Source organism: Lutjanus erythropterus, chromosome 12 (genome assembly GCF_056507025.1).
Source record: "Lutjanus erythropterus isolate fLutEry1 chromosome 12, fLutEry1.hap2, whole genome shotgun sequence".
In the NCBI taxonomy this organism is placed as follows: domain Eukaryota; kingdom Metazoa; phylum Chordata; class Actinopteri; order Lutjaniformes; family Lutjanidae; genus Lutjanus; species Lutjanus erythropterus.
The window spans coordinates 28,724,243-28,742,176 of record NC_139328.1 but is presented as its reverse complement, the minus strand read 5'-3'; the positions used below and the strand labels follow the sequence as shown (position 1 = coordinate 28,742,176).

Genomic DNA, 17,934 nt, shown 5'->3' with positions numbered 1-17,934 from the left:
TGCACGATTACGGCCAAAATGACAATCATTGTTCATTGATTTTAAGGAAAAAATATTTTTATTGGACTTTCGTATTTAAATGGGATAGTTCAAGTTATTTACTGTGGGATTGCATCAATAGTCAGTGTATTACCTACAGTAGGTGGTGGCTGGCACACCCCCAGTTAAAAGAAGCAGAGAGTAGAACCAACACAGAAAAGCAATGTACTGCTGTGCACAAGGTCAGCAATGAAAGGTATTTTAGCCATTTAAAAAAGGTTCACTTAAAAAAAAACATCAATATCACTTTAAGTGTGCACTATATTTAGAATATTTTCATTGCTGTAGTTTGCCATCAGACAACCTTTTCTGATGGGAAACTTCTGTGATATAAGTGAAATATTGCTCTCTTCAAACCAACCAAACTCCACAGGCAAAATCAGTAAATGTACCTGGCAAAACACAGGAGTTGTTGGTCTGCCTCTGCCTCGATCTGTTAGTTTGTTTGTGTTTGTTTGTATGTGTGGCTTCGGTGAATCCGAGCAAACCTCTTACAACAACAAAGTCACACAATAACACTAACATAGTAACAGATGGAGGCAACAGCAGATCAGCAACTCTCGTGTTCTGTGAGGTAAAATTACTGGTTTGACCTACGGAGTTTGGTTTGGAGAAACAGCTATGCAGCGAAAATAATTTGTGGACCTTTTTTAAGTTGCTAAAATACCTTTTATTGCTGACTGTGTCCAAAGCAGTGCATTGCTTAGCTTCTCTGCTGGTACTCCTCTTTGCTTCTACATACTGTACTACAAAGCAGGATTTGGGGTTAGTGAGAAACCTTCAGGATTACCAGTTTAACTTCTGTTGAATGACCAACCTATTCAAGAGCAAGTTATGTTAGAGATAAGGGATCAACATGTATAAAAGCCCCACCTACAGACCAATCAAAAATCGTATTCAATGGCGATGGACATCACTGGTTCATCTGACACTGCTGGGGTTGCAACTGAAAGAATAAGGCTAAAATTGTGTCACGCCATAAGAATTCATCTAAGGAACACAATGACCTAAAGGAATACACAAATATAGTTACCGTCACATCTACCCATGCCCTAATGATGGGGCTGTCATGATATTAAGAGCCTACAAATTTACACAAGGAACTGTTCTAAATTAGTGATTAATGCTGTGTGATATATAATTTTAGTTTGGTGTTTTCTATGATCATTTTAACTTCTGAAAAGTGATCTACCAAATAAAAGTATTATTATTACTATTATTATTCACACAGTTGGCCATTTTGCCAGCTGTCTGTCCCGTATTTGGCAGCTGCAACAGTGTTGCTTTTACTCTGGATAATACTGATGTTATAATCAATTCATATTTGTCTGATATAGTTTTCTCTTCATTTGTAAAATATACCACTGTGCTGCCAGTACAAGTTGATAACCACCATCATGTGAATACTTAGCGGTATTGCTTTTGTTAGTGAAGCCAGATAACCAAAAGATACCCTGGATATAGTGAACAGAGTCCAGGCCCCAGGTGGTTGAACAAGTTAGTTGTGTTGGTTGTATGATTCATTCTTGCTAATCATCATTCGCCTAAATCCGGAATACTTCCAAACAATGGATGATGATCAGTTTAGAGGGGCTGGCTCTCCACCCTCTGCTCCAGACATTTGCTCTTTGTCTTGTATATTATTACTCTTCTATTCTGGACTGCAACTGCAACATCCAGGAATTTTTTTGCAGAGACTGCTGTGTGCATGCCAGCTCTCTCTGGGATGCTTCAGAATGGTTACAGAGCATCTTCGGCTTCTTAAAAGTGAAGCCAAATTTCTAGTTTAAGGTGGCTTGAAAAGATCCTGAAATCAAACTATTTTTTCTTAAAGATGGTTATGGGAAAATAAATCTCCCCTGAACCCCTATATATAAAATGGTTGATTTTAAGGACACAGTTCATTATCATTGGCTGTAATTCATAACACAAGTGCATCCACTATAGAGGCTTGGGATATAATCACTGGTTCTATTTAAAATCAACATTTTCTCACATAGATATAATCATTTTGATAAGATATAAAGAGACCTTCACATGCATTATTGAAGTGCCTATGGGTTTTTGTGTTTTTTGTGTGTTCTTCGTCTCTCTCTCTTTGCAAGTCTGTGCTCATACGTATTTCGACTGTGTTAAACACTGCTATATGTATGAAAATCTTTCAAAACCAGCCAAAACATCCTGATTGCACCATGATGACTGTTAATTTAAGAAGTGCTTGATTTGATCTGCAGCAGAGTTTTCTATGAGCAGAGCACACATTCATCTTCGATATTTCAGGCAATCATGTTCATTTAATTGTGCTTGCGATTATATTCATTTAACTGTGCAGCGCCATGCTCACTTATATGCTTAAGTAAGTGTATGCACATGCTTGTATGGAATTTCTACTTACTGCTCTCCTGCATTCTGGCCACAAAGCCGGTCAGAGGGATCTGTGGGGTCAGCTGGACCATTGGAGGAGGAGGCGGAGGAGCCACAGACACTGGAGCGGCAACACCCAGAGAGGCGGACAAAGCGGCAGAGAGACGGAGAGCAACGGACGTGGTGGATGGGGAGACAAGAGAAGAGCAGAAAGGTGTGGCAGAGGAGATAAAGTCCAGAGGTAAGAAAGAGAAGGGAGGAAAAAAAAAGAAAACATAAAAGCTTGTGAATGCATGAAACAGCGCAGGAAGCATTGCTGAGCAACTCATTTACACATTTCCAATCAGTCTTCTTTTGTGCTGCGGTTTTCAAGCTGGGCTAAAGAGGCGTTCATCTCATCTCAGTGTGAGAATCTACCTCATCAGCATCTGTTTTAAGTCAAAAGCAAAGGCTGTAGCTCGCTATAGGTTTCCGCTACAGTGACAGAGCTGCAGAGCCACACAGACCCAAACAACATGTCAGTGGCGAGATGACAGCTCCGTAGCTCAGTGGAAGGAATAAGACAGCAGAGATGTGTAGAGCTGCGACGATTAATCGATTCTGGGTAGATTGTTAATTATTTTGATACTATTCTGATAATTAATTAATCAGTTTGAGTAATTTTTTATGCAAAAAGGAGTTGGAGGAGATGAGATTCCAGCTACTTAAATGTGAAATTTCTGTTTTCTTCCTTTATGACAGTAAACTGAATATCTTTGAGCTGTGGACATAACAAGACATTTGAGGATGTCAACTTTTCCACCATTTTTCTGACATTGCATAGAGCAAACAACTCAACTGATGAATTGAAAAAATAATCAAGAGATTAACTGACAATGAAAGTAAATGTTAGGTGCAGCCCTAAAGATGTGTTCTCAAATAAAAGTAGAGCTGCGATGATTAGTTGATTAATTGATCAGCTGATCAAAAAGAAAATTAGTTGCCAACTAATCAACTAATTGTTTCAGCAAATGTTTCAACATTTGCTGTTTCTGGCTTCTTAAATGCAAGGACTTGCTGCATTTCTTTGCCATTTATGGAGGTACATGAGGCACTTTTTTTTTTTTTTTTTTTACATTTTATAGGCTAAATGATTAATTGATTAATCGTGAAAATAATCTGCAGATTCACTGACAATTAACTGTTAGTTGCAGCCCTCTACACAACCCAAAGATATTCAGTTACTGTCAGAGAACTAAAGAAACCAGGAAATTTTCACATTTAAGTAGCTAAAATCTGAGAATTTTGAATCGATTAATCAATTATTAGAATAGTAAAAAAAAACAAAAACAAAAGATAATCATAAATAAAAGCATTTACAGGTAGAGCTGAAGCATCTGTATCTGACCTAACTACTGTTTTAATTAAATGCTTAAGTAGCATGTGTATTTCTGGATCAGGCACAACATTTAGTTCAAACACTCTTTACTGAACCGCCCAACATTCATCTCCATCTTCTGCCCCTGAAATGAGGCCTTTTGCTACATTGATACATGAATGGACAAGCGAGAAGAGAGACACAGCTGTCCTCACTCAAAGACATGATGTCACACACACTCAAGCCAGGTCTGACTCATAAATCACATGTAATGGAGGGGCGTCTGTAATCTCACCGGGCAGTAATGTCTTATTATTCCACCCTGCTCTCGCTGCATCCATCCACAGCTACACCCTGTGAGATCAATGAGCTCCCTCCTGTACCGGAAACTAGATTTTATTTTTTCGCGCTGTCAAACCTCTATTACATTCAGCAGAAATCCAAACCGATCTTTCACTTTAATTACATTTCAATGAGCAGACATCGCAGAGGATCATACAATGTCCCAGTTTAAGTCCCTGGTTGATGCAGCTCTGCATCATTGTCTCTCTCCTCCTCAGACAAGACAGACAGCCGCCTCCTCCTTCTGTGCCAAGGAAGATGCTTGTCCTTTGAGAGAGGAGCCATTAGAGGAGAATGGCTCAGAGTGATGCCTGCCAAAATAAATTCTCCTCTTCTGACAGAAAATATGCATATGTCCTGGGTTTCCCCTTGTCTCGCACTTGTTCATGTGCTTTCTTCCCTGAGATGCCTCCTGCAGGCCTGTCTCTCCTGAACAAGAAGTCTTCTCCGGCTGACTAAAGTGATAATGTCATAACTCAATCAGAAATGGTAATGAAACACTCTGCACACACTGCTGAGGTGGGAAGGCTTCATCAACCCTGACTTCAGTAATTATGGTTCATCATTCATTTTCATTAGCCGCTGAATAGGCTAGCCCGTTCATATCTTTAGACCCAGACGACAGTTTAATATAACTATGAAGAACCAAAAACTCAAAAACACAAGATGACTCCGTGCTTCATATATATCTGGGAGTGGCCAAAATGTACACTCTTAAAAATAAAGGTGCTAACTAGAACCATAAAGGGTTCTTCGGCTTATCCCCATAGGAAAACCCTTTTCGGTTTCTGGTAGAACCTTTTACAAAGATGTGAAAGGGTCCTAGATCACCCTATTAGAGATTCTAAAGGTACCTTTAATGGAACCACAACCCTTCTATATTCCACGTGTTTTATTTAGAACCCACCCAGGGAGTTCTACTGAGAAGCTTTTAATATTCCTATGGTTTCATCTAAAGCCCACCCACAGGGTTCTACTGAGAACCCCTTTACATTTCAAGGGTTTTATCTAGAAGCCACCTGGGCTGGGTTCTTCTACCGAGAACAAAAGTAAATGGTTCTGGGTAGAACTTTAGTCCTTCAGGGAGAACCCTTTTGGAACCCTTATTTCTAAGAGTGTATATGCATCCAAATAGATTAGACTATATCTACACACCCACCACCTAGTGAACCACACCATTTGTAACATGCATACATTATTGATGAATAAATGTATGAAACCTGAGTTCTGTGGGTAGGCAGGACCGCCGTTGATGTGGGGCTGCTGGGAGGAGACGGAGGGCGCACGGCGGTAAGTGCCGGTGGCCGACACCATGGAGGCCGAGGAGGTGGTGGAGGAGTTGTGGCGGGAAATCTGGCGAGAGATGGTGCCGAACTGCGACATGGGTATGGGGCCCAAGCCGGGGCCCTGGGGCACGGAGGCTGAGGAGGTCACCACTGTAAAGCAGTGAAAATATTCTAAATATAGAGTACATTTAAACTGACGTTGATTTTTTAGGTACACCTTTTTTAAGTGGCTAAAATATGTTTTACTGGTGACCCTGTCCACAGCAGTTCCTTGCTTAGCTTCCGTACTGATTCTCCTCTCTGCTTCTCCTAAGTGTGTGCCACCTGTCATCTATTATAGTTAATATACTGAATATCCCTTTAAATCATTAGCACTAGTTTAGTAATAGCCTAGTGGTAATCTGCTGTTGGTTTAATAAGGACATTTAAATTCAGATTACTTTAGTAACACTACAGCTACAAAAAAAAACAGCACAATACAGTGCCTTTTATACAAAACCACCATCATGTTAGTCTTAATATTTCTTGTTTCTCAGGGTCCACTGTTCTAATTGTCTTCCGTCCCTTCTTGCATTTACCTGCACTGCAGTTTCTTTAATGTATATTTAATGTAAATTTGAGCAAAAAATTAAAAATCTGATTATAGACTATAGCTTTACAATTTCACTGTTTCTGTAATGTTTTGTTCTAGGTTAATATATAAGCTAAGACACTAAAACAAGGCCTGAATAAAGCTAAATTCTGTCTCAGATTTACATATATGTCTTCAATATTAGGTGACATTTTGTAAATGTAACTTAAATTGTTTATCTAATCCAGTCTGTTTGACCTAATAAATGTCAGTTTGAGCCATTGTGATAATGTTGATGCTCAGGACAAGAGCGCCAGAAGGAACAAGTAACACACAGGGAGGTACAGTGAGGAGCCATTAGTGTACACAGCAGTGAGTCCACACTGTGGACACCTGCGATGAGCAGTAAGGTCACGGGTGCTGAGACTCACCTTGCCCCATACTGGGAGGGGAGGGGGTGGGGACCGCTAGAGGGATACCAACACCACTGCTTCCACTGTTCTCCCTGCCACCACTGCCACCACTGCTACCACTGCACAGACGGACAGACAGAGAGACATTGTGGTGATCATTAGAGGATGGGTGAGACAAACTTAATTACATGACAGCGTTTGACATCCTATCATTAGTCTCTCATATGTCATTCCGACATAACAATATTCTCGTCACTGTGGCAACAGATTCATGGTGAATATGCTGTCTGGCACATTCACACATGGACTCTGGGCACAGATCTGGGAGACCACAGTAACATTTGCAGTTACACAGTGTGACAAAAACAACATGAGAACTGAGGCTTGTTTTGGATGCAAAAGGAAGAGAACCACATCCAAATCTCAAAAGCTCAGACGAATTACACTTTGCCTTTAGACACTGTGTTGTAAATTTGAACATGAACAAATTATTGCATTGAATTGAAACAATATTTTTCATCATTTGAACGACTCTTTATATTTTTTCCACACAGGATGGATGCAGGTAGGGAATCTGCATGAAGGCAAGACAAACAAACATGGAGGAGAGTGAGGGTGACACAGATGGAAATTTCCATGTGGTCATCTTACATAAACTATTTATTCAGTGATTTTACAGAAAATATATCGGCACATGACACTTTGGTCACATCGCACAGCCCTATTGTGGATAAGCAGGTATACTGGATGGATGCTCTGTAATGAAACTATGGCTGTGATGATCGAGAGCTGACTTTAGTTTGAGGTCCTTTTTATTCATCTTGGCAAACAGGACCATGTTTTTGTCCTGCTGCACTGTTCAAAATTTGGAGGGCAGAAAAGTACTACACTGTTTATTTAATATCAAGGTGACCACTCTCAGCAATATTATTTTAGCTAGAGGATTTTGTTGAATTTTGGCTTCATGTGAATCATAATGTGTAACCAAACTAGTCTCCAAATTAGTTTCTGCAACGCATTCAGACTGACTCATCTGTAGTTTGATGTCACGAAGAACACATTAATTTCTTAGAAATTAAAGGAAGAAGGTAGAAGGAGGGGAGGTCGAGGGTACCTGTGTGTCCTGGGCCTCTGGTTGAGTGAGGCTGTGCGTGCAGGGCTGTGCTGACTGCCCAGTCGTGCTGGACTTGTCATGTAGTCATTGGGCACCACTGGAGGCTTCACTGGCTCCAGGGTCTTGTAGGGAGTGTTACGCCTGGATACAGACAAACATGTCCAAAGAAGGTTAGGGTTAAGGTTAGGCAGGTAATGACAGGGTTAGGGTATGAACAGTCTCAAATAAATAGTATCTATATATAAAAGTACAACTGTGAGTTCTTACCCCAGGGTACCACGACCAGCCATAGGGGGGCTTGGGGGTTTCTGTGTGGGTGGGTTGGTCCTGGAAAGTGTCCCCCCTCGTCCTGCCGCATTGTTCCCATGTTGCTAGAGGAGCAAAGACAAGTTAAAACATTGCTTTTGTATAATCTGATATGCTGACACCAGTGTTTCCCCAGCCAATGGATATTAAGACTGAGGAGTCAATTAAACTTGAATGACGAAGCAAAACTTGAATGAGCGTCGCAGCTTTAGTTTCAATGGAGTATCATTTTTGGAGAAACACTGGCACAAAGATTTTCTGTCCACTGATGAATTAAAACAAATAAAAACATAGTAGGACACAAAGAGAGACGTGAGGGGAGAGAGATAATGGAAAGCAGCAAGACGGTGACTGGCTGCCTTTGAGGGAAAACTGGACTGGACACAACTGTAAAATGGGATGTCACTTATGGACTGGTTCATGGATGAAGATATACAGGACATAGGAATATGTGTGTAACAATGTTTCATATCTCCCATTACCATTGTATAATATTTACAGTAACGTATATATTAAGTTGTATCTATATTGTATTTATCATTCAAAGAATTTCACATCATGTTTGTTATACGTGTTTGTTGTTAATAGTTATGTCACAGCTAGTGACCATGTGAACATGAGAGACAACAGGAGATGAAAATATTATAATGTGTAATGATGCTGCTTTGTTGCTCCATAATAAATCAGCTTTTTACCTTAATTCCATGTCATCAAAATTTAAATGTCTTGTATATGGTCTTACAGATAAAAAACAATTTGTTTTAATGGTAGCATGGATACCTTGACTGGTTGGGGTTTTATGACAAAAAGAAGAGAAAGACAACCATCTCTTACCTTGGCCTTAAGCCACTGAGTGCAAGCAGACAAAAAGGGAAGACAGAAAACAGGATATGCTCATTGGTTAATGGTTAAGAAAGTGAGTTTAGGCATTGTGCATGAATGCTAAATCTATTCTTCATTAATACATTTCTCTATACATTTATACACAGTATATTACGTTGACAGAGCATCAAGAAGGCAGTAGAGAAAGGGACTGGGACATCTTTGAGAATAAGACAAGGAAAGTTGCTTGTGTAAAAATGAGCTGCTTACACCCAAACAGATGCAGGTGCTTTAAATTGTCCACATGGTGAAAAAACAAGTAGCTGAAAGTCTCTGTTTGATTAGTGGGTCTATTCCCTGGATTACAGGACTAGCCACTGGCAAAATATAGTAGAAAATCCGCCGAACTGTGACGCATATTTTAGGTTGGACATTTTTTACGACTGGAGAATGTGAGAATCACTTAGGGCTCACAACAATGATAAATGAAAACATAAAAAAATAACTATTATTTATTTCCATATAATTTTTGTCAAAGCCACAGGGAAACACTGCAGACGGGCAAAAGAGGTGCATGTGGCTCCAGAGCCACGGGTTGCTGACCCCCGATTTATAGTGTAAGTTTATATTGTTAACATTAGAAGCCAAACTATTCTCCTAATGAAGTAAAGTGATATGTTTTAGTAACATTAACAGAATCTGAATAGGACCTTTTCATTTCAGCACATATATCAACAGGTTCATTTAGAGATTCAGTGTCTTGTCTATTTTTTCAGCTTGGTTCTCAACGAAAATTGACAGTGAAAATGTTTACACCCATATCAGCATTACACCAGCAAAATGACACCTTTCAGTTTCAATGTCTGTATCTGCGTAATATGCCACATATGTAAAAATCGAGTGAAGAGCAGTATTTTTCCAGTGCACTCTCATTTTATTCCTCTCTCTCTGCTTTCTGGTTACGACTCTTTTCTTTATTTCAAAACTCTTATGCAAGCTCAATGTAGAAAGATAGGACTGGCACAAGTAGCACCACAGCAGAAACACTGCCTGTGTGGGGACCACAGGTGTGTGGCAAGGTAGCCAACACGCAGGTACGTTAGGTGCATTACAATGATTCTTATCTGTTACAACAAACCCTCAGACACCTGCCTGCCAGAGATGAAACCCACACCAAACAACCCAGTCTAGGTTTTACACAACAGAAAGGAAGAAACAACTTCCTTTTGTTCTACTTTGTAATCAAAAGTTTGAAAAAGAAGCAGAAAAAAGTGAATCCACTACTGTAACTTCAGATCAAATATACATGCTGAAACTGCTCCTTAACACCGTTTGTATGTATGAGTCTATTCTGTGTGTCTCAGCGTCTAGACTGGTGTTACACACTGTAATCAGAATGAGAATCACTTAAATCGCTAGACACACTAGAAATAATGAGCAGTGCCTGGACTACATGTGGCTGTGCTGACGTTTTAAGTGTTGCACTAAGAAAAAAAAAACTGGGCAGTAAAGCACGGCCAGGTCGTAAATAACAGCAGTGAGGTGTTCAGACCTTCGGAGTGGCTGTAATGTAGCTCAAACTATGTCACCCTGGTAACTGCCAGCAATGCCAATAAAGGCTGTTATGGTGGAGGGGTGACACAGTCATCCGTAAATGTGTGAATGGGTCTTTCCATGCTCAAGTCTGACTTCCCATCTAGGCATGGGTGAGTTCCCCTGGTTAATGATGAAAGGCATGTGTATGTCGGTGAAAGGCAGGGGTGTGATGATCACGCCCTGAACGCTTGAGGGAATCCACTGAAGCCAAGAGCAAACAGGCTGTAAGGATGGTGTGCCAATAAGCTGCAATTTCCCAGTATGAACACACCATGTAATGCAAGTACACACACAAGCACGCCTACACATTGCATTAAAGGAACAGTTCGGATTATTTGGGTTGTATTGATAATCAGTGTATTAGCAGTAGATGGTGATTAACAAGCCCCTGGTTTGGAGAAGCTGAGACCAATACCAGCATGTAAGTTAAGCAACTTCTGCTGCTGCTGCAGACAGATTCAGCAACAAAATGTACTTTAGCCACTCATAAAAGGTTCACCTAAAAAAAAAAAAAAATCAATAGCCGTTGAAGTGCCTGCTATATTTAGAAGATTTTCACTGCTTTGCTTTGCCATCAGGCAACCTTTTCTGATGGGAAACAGACATTATATAAGACAAATATCACTCTCCGTAGGCAAAATCAGTAATTTTACAGAACACTGGAGTTGCTAGTCAACCACTGCCTCGATCTGTTAGTTTGTTTGTGCTATTGTGTGACTTTGGTGTTTGGTTTGGATTCACCAAAGCTGCACAATAACACAAAACAGACGGACAGAGCAGCAGTAGACCAGCAGCTCCTGTGTTCTGCAAAGTAAAATTACTGACTTCATCCATAGAGTTTGGTTTGGAAAAGGCTGTCTGATGGCAAAGTAAAGCAGTGAAAATATTTTAGAAATAGCGTATATTTAAACTGATATTGTTTGAATTTTTTGGCTACAATACTTTTTGTTGCTGACCCCGCCCACAGCAGTTCATTGCCAACCTTCTGTGCTGGTTCTCCTCTCTTAACTGGGGACATGCTGGCTGCAATCTACTGTAGTTACTACACTAACTGTAAGTTCCTTCTATCAAATAGCTCCAACTAACCCTTAAATTTACTTCTCAGAATACTGTATATGTCTTTCTAGTGTCTGTTGCAGTGGTGAGTATGAAATGATATCAGTCCTTCTGAATTATTCACAGACATGTGTGAGAGAGAAAGTGTTCTGGGGGAAAAATATGGAATGAGATATGTACTTCTGTCTGCACCGAGCCAGACAAATGCACATCCATGAACGAGAATACAGCCACACACACACACACACACACACACACACACACACACACACTCATACACACAAAGCCAGACAGAGAAATCACAGAGAATTCAAAATGAGCCAGAAGGCATGGAGTCTGCAATCCCCAGAAGTTTTCTTCCTCACTAAAATAATGATCTAACCCTGATTAAAACAACTAAATTAAAGGTGCTCTCCAAATGTTGACTCCCAAAATGAGTCATTTTAAAGATGTCTGAGTCATGCTTTCAAGTGCTGGCAGCACAGACTGCTGTTTTCTATGCAGGTATATTTGAAAAGGAAAAAAACGGTCACACATTTTCTAGCGTCTACACTGATCTGCACTGATTTCTGCAGAGATCCATCATTCACAGCATCTGTGAATGATGCTTCATTTGCATAGGGGGCCATGCCAAATCTGTCTCAGTGTGAGCCAGCTCTCAGAGGAGGAAACACTGGCTTTTGAATTTGAATCAACGAATGTTTGAAAATCAGCGGACAGCCACTATCTCAACAGAGACAGACGGGGATGAAGAGGCCGACTCAAACACACTGCAGAAATGTGTGACACCAGCAATCAATGCGCGTAACTGTGTGCACACGCAAAAACATACAGAGTGTTTCATATAAGAGGAAAAAGAAGAGGAGGGCAGAGGAGACGGCGGATGGATCATGTGGAGAGGGAATAAAAAATTCAAGAATGAGCCGGAAAAAGGGGTTGAAAGAATATTTTCCCACAATTCAGTAGGGGATGTGATGGTTTGAGCAGTACTTGGCCAAGCTGTCTCTCTCTTGCTCACACTCTGAATGCTACACACGCACACAAACACGCAAACACATACTTTTCAATTAACTTCTTGCTAAGTGAGTTGTTACTGAGCATGAACAAAACCTCTGACAAGCAAAAACTTTTAAGCCACAGTCAGCTACCAACTTAGCATCTGATTCTTGGACGAGTGTGTGTGTTACGTTTCGTGTTTCTGTACTTAATTAACTAAAAGGCCAGGGTATTGATCGGCCTGCAGTGTGAGTGGATGTGTGCAAGTGAATTATGAAAGCAGGCGGTCACTTCACATGAAGGTGCCAGGTGTGAACTCGACGGAGTACATGTTTTCCTGTCTAACAAAATTGATTAACACTGGAAATCAAGACAACATATCAAGGTAATGACTTTGGGGTTTAGCTGCAACAGTCTGTCTGTGCAGCTTGAATAGTGTAGAAGTGTTTTTTGAAAGCCAGTAGCTGAAAAGTGAACAGGAACTAGGAAACTCTTGGTATGAGTAAATAAATGTGCTGAGAAGTCTGTTTGCAGCCACTTAAGTCTGTTTTGTTTACACTGAAACAAACTATGATGAAATAATTTTGATGTAATGACCAAAATCTGTCTTACTTTGACGCCATGTCCCACATCATCCAGCAGCGTGTAGTCGATGGGCTTTCGAATGTAGCGCACCGGCCGCTCCATGTTGCCTGGGGCGATGATCTTGTGGGTGCGAGAGGTGTTTTTATTTGTTGTCAGGATGCCGATCTCTCGACGCGCCACCTTCTCCTTGTGAATATCCACCGTCTGCAAGAGGGAGAAATGAAGGAGGACATGAGTGGAGGGTACAACAGACTTTCAGGGTTTACTTCTCTTATTGCATATACTTAAAATATTCAAAATATATTCACTTTGACTCAAGACTTGCCTTTATGTTAGACAGGTTATTATTAGAGACAAGCATGATTTCTAATTTCCCCCATAAAGAGATTGGATCATATTTTACTAAAAGGCCTCCCTGGTGCCTGTTACAGTAATTTGCTTTTAATGCAAACCTGACATTTCCCCCATCTGTTTCACGTTAAAAGCATCTCAGGAGCTCAGGGGGCATAATCACCTCCCTCCCTTCCCTTGAGGGCTTTTAATGTAAAACACCTTCAAGAAGTGCTCAGTTTCATAACACCAGCTTAGCACTACAACAGCACAGCACAGGGTTTCATTTTTTTGAAATCTTAAAGTGTTTTACATGTTTACAGCAGGAACAGCATGGTCATGTTTGATGTATCGCATGTGGGGTAACTCAGGGCTCTGTTTGAGGCCTCATCCTTTTTTATAGTTTCATGTCCTTATTGTTTTTTATTTGAGAATATTTATTATTAAGGCTGCACTATTAATTGCAATACTACTGATATCACAATATGGCCAAGTGCAATATCCAGACTGCAGAACAAGGACCAAATCGCAATATGAGAGACAACAGCATCATAATGAAGTACTGTAGTGCTGCAGAGAGGCCCTGGTCTAAAAATCTTGTTCTCTATATAAAAGAAAACAAACTGTGATGCAAAAAAATATAATTTCAACAAATGGTATAACATATCGCCAAGTGCAATTTCAGTCAAATTAATGGCAATATGCCTTTTTTTTTTACTATAGTGTGCATCCCTATTTGTATAAATATGTATTTATTTATATTTACTATTTATTAGTATTACTGTATTAATTATTTAATTCAGCCTTTTTACTCTAAATTTTTTTAAGTATATTTACTTTGAGACTCAGGATGTAACAATGCATTGAAATACTGAAAAATGACAAAACAAAAAATGTTGCAATATCATACCAAATGCTGACGATATCTGCCATGATATTACATGGTTAATTACCTTATTTTATTATTTTTAGTTTATTATATAATCGGACTGCTACTGACTGCTGCATTGTTTCTGTTTAGCAATTAAACATACATAATGAAAATATTTCCAAAGACAATAAATGCCAGTTTTCTGTATATGCTTTGGTCTTAGCTGGCTACTTTTATTTTCTTAAAGAAGGGAAACTGAAGCAGTCTAAGTTGAAAGGAGTAATGATATTTCTCTTAAGAAGCAATGTTGGACATATCAGATTTACATATTTTCTAGTTGCCATTTTATGTGTTTTAATATTGCAATATATACATATATATATCCTGGCTTTGTTATTATTACATGCCAGCTTTCATTAGAGAATTTTCAGCAACAATTGCTGTGCACAAGCAAAATTTGGTTTGCCTGAGCACAACAAATCTATATTTAATACCTGCTATACCCTAAAATTCAGTCAAGAATTTTATCATATCTTGACCCTTTTAGGCTAAGTTGTGTGACATCAAATTAACAGAAAAAACAGCACAATGCAGATCTAATTATTTAATATATTCATATAAAATTATATACATATGTTACATAAAAAAGATCATAATGTTTTTTTGTTGTTTTTTTCCTTCGCCTCATTTATTCCTCTGTGGTTTTTAAATCGCCAGACCTCCCACTGCTTGGACACACAGTCTGGGCTCAGCCTTTGAACTCCTACTGACCCACTATTCTGCTCTATTGGCCTACACCCTGGGGCCCATTTAACGAAGCTCCCCTTTTAAGCCCTCGCACCAGGAGTGATTGGAAATACCAGTGACCTCCATCCCCTCTGCGATTACAGTCATCATCGCTCACAGCACCCATTCACAGCAGGCGTTTTACGGACTGGCCTTCAATTTATGAATGATAGATGAAGTTGGAGAGAGTGAGGGATGAAGGGAGGAGTATCTGAGCGAAAGCAGGAGGGAAGACGTGCGACTTCATCTCTGACACGAGGTGTTTTTAAGGTTTGTGTGAGACATCAGTAATTACTGTACCTCTCTTTACATTGGTGCATACTTGATTGTGAGTGAGTGCATGTTCTGTAAGTAGATGTGTGCTCGCGTGTGAGCGAGACCCACACAGCAACGGGGTCACGCATCAATCACCACTCAGACATCTCATCCAGTCAACCCGACAGCTCCACCGCCGGCACCACCTCTCTGGCGCAAGCGAAGAAGAGTCCATCTGAGAGATTGAGAGTCTGATAGGTGTTGCGAAGTTGACCAGCAACTGCCGCTTCCTCCTTCTGTGAAAACCTCTCCCTGTGTCTAACATGAAGTCGGCGTGCCGCGTGTGAGAGATATATATAGAAAACACGCAGGGCTCTTTTTTTAGGAGAGGAAACTGAAGCGACGCACCCAGCTTCAGCTGGGAAGCAAGAAAAAAGGGCCCGCCTATTTCCTGCCAGTTATAGGCAAGTACAGTTGGGAGTGTAGATTAGAGAAAGTGAGAACAACAGAGGGACAGAAAGGCACAGACAGAGATGCATGTAAAATTAGAATTTGATTCTGGTGGGCTGTCACAATCAAAAAGAAATGGAAGAAGAAAGTAAAGTGGTGATGGGATACATGCTAAGAAAATCTTTAGATTTAAACCACCTTTACCAAAAAATAAAGTAGAGCTCGATGACTTATAAATAATCTCTTGATATTTTTAGGCTGTTCTGCAATGTGTAACTTGATAAATGCATTTTCTTTCGAAATAAAATACTGTATATTTTCAAATAAAGCAAACATGATGATATCATCGAACAGTGGTTTCCAAACTCTTCTGGCATGCCTCCCTTCCAAAGCTGACCCTCCTTGAGTAAATCCAAATAACAGAACAGCTACAACAGTCTGGTTCAAAGTTCAGAATAATACATCACTTTACTGTAATGCAGCCATTATAATCAGGAAAAGACAACACCTATACCACATCACCAAATACCAATATCCAAAATCTATAAATATCTAGTCTCATAGCATTATTGCTCAGCCCTACAACAAATGCCGCCACTGTTCATCATTTGTATATAAAATAATACCATTAAAGAAGCATCAAAATTGAAGCAGCAGTGCAACAAGAATGGCCCACAGCTGTAAATGCCAGCTTCATTTCAGTGTTTCCTTTACACGCCCATTGCTCAAAAGGAAGTTATCTTCCTGAGGTAATCTTTTTGTAACATCTACACATAATAACTGTTACCTAATCACTGACGACAGACCTCTGTCTGCCCTTCCTGCGCTCTATCTCAATCTCATTTTCTTTCGTAATCTCTTTACTCTAATAAACATCTGGCTGTCTGGTCAGCCTCTGCAGTGTGCTTCTGAGAGCAGATGCTCCAGCTGTGATTTTCGCTGCTGGAGATATACAGTATTTTCAGCCTAATAAATCTGTGTTTTAGCAAATGATTAGTCTCTGCAATGCAGGAGAAGAAGCTGTACATTTTTTTAAACTCTTGTTGAAGTGTTATTGGCAAGAGGAAAATATGATGTAGTCTGTATTGAGATTCCAAGGCATGTTCAGCAGATGTGTAATTTCATACATAAATGATCTCATAGATGGGTTGGTAACAAGACTGCAAATACTGACAATTCTACATGGACAAAATATTCCAGAGTTATGATTGAATTCTCACTGTTGTTGTGTTGTGTTGTTAACAGTTTTTGAATTTACACTCTGATGTGATTCCAGGCACATTTTGCACTTTGGATGATCTGAATAAAAAGAATGAAATGGAGACACGCTAGAGTTCCAAAAACATTGATATATCAATAAATATCAAAGATGAATATCTGAAATGCTTTCAACACTTTTTTTGTACGATCAATACTTAAGTACCAGATGCACTTTCTCGCTTTATTTTCTTTTCAGCAGCTCGTTGACACACACCACTGCAGTGCCTGCCTCCTCTCACTTGGTGCTGCCCGCTTTTCATCCCTCATCTCATTTGCTAAATCCATTGTCATGTTATAACTTCATTATAGCTTTAAATAAAAATCTAAAATTTTATTCCCTCAATGTCAAGAAATGTTTTTCAAGGTGGTATCAAAAATGTACTTAATTTACTTAAAATCTATATTTAATATTTTATGTTCCACCGTGAAAAAAAAAAAAACTCATCGTGGAGGTAATAAAATCTGTTGAACAATGCCCTTGTGTTGTGATTGGCTTTTGTAAAACCCCCTTGTAATGCAATTGGCTGTAGTAAAACTTCCCCGTGTTGTGATTGACTCTTGGAAAACCCCAGTGCTGCTATTGCTTATTTAAAAAAGCACCTATGCTACAATTGGCAGATGTAAAATCCCTGTTGTCATTTGCTGTTGCAAAAGCCCCCTATAATGTGAATGACTATTATAAAACTCCCCTGTGTTCTGATTGGTTGTCCTAAAACTTCCGTGTATTACGTTTAGTGTTGTAAAAATATCAATATATTGATAAATGTCAGTCCTGCATATTTTAAATGCTTTCCTTCTTTCTCTCATACTATCAACACTCTAGTACCAGATACACTTTTGTCACTTTTTTCCCTTCGACAGTGAGTTGACACACACCGCTACAGTGCCTATATGATCCTGCCTCCTCTCACTTCTTCACTCATCTCATTTGTTATATCCATTGTTATATTATAGCCTCATTATATCCACATTTAACTAAAAATCCAAAAATTTTACACCCTGAATGTTGAGTCCCTTTTTTCTTTGTGTTATCAAAAATGGTATTGAATATCTGTATTTTTCAAGGTTTCATATTGAAATTAGAAATTCTAAGGTGCACTGATGACAACTTCAGAGAACAAAAGAGCAGATGAGT

At 39.5% G+C, this 17,934-nt stretch overlaps 1 protein-coding gene across 4 annotated transcripts in view; it reads right to left on the bottom strand.

Annotated features, from left to right (window-relative positions):
• The window catches only part of LOC146318157 (abl interactor 1-like), a 38,132-nt gene that overhangs the window by 6,412 nt on the left and 13,786 nt on the right, over positions 1–17,934 (bottom strand). Inside the window, exons 3-9 of one of the 4 annotated variants that reach the window (XM_084731722.1) lie at positions 12,875–13,051; positions 8,627–8,641; positions 7,754–7,857; positions 7,487–7,627; positions 6,391–6,491; positions 5,323–5,538; positions 2,435–2,524 (exon numbers count right to left, since the gene is read on the bottom strand). In XM_084731722.1, coding sequence (XP_084587848.1) covers positions 2,435–2,524; positions 5,323–5,538; positions 6,391–6,491; positions 7,487–7,627; positions 7,754–7,857; positions 8,627–8,641; positions 12,875–13,051 — 844 coding nt within the window. The remainder of the gene's footprint in view (positions 1–2,434; positions 2,525–5,322; positions 5,539–6,390; positions 6,492–7,486; positions 7,628–7,753; positions 7,858–8,626; positions 8,642–12,874; positions 13,052–17,934) is intronic. The other 3 variants (XM_084731724.1, XM_084731723.1, XM_084731725.1) reach the window with 3 other exon arrangements.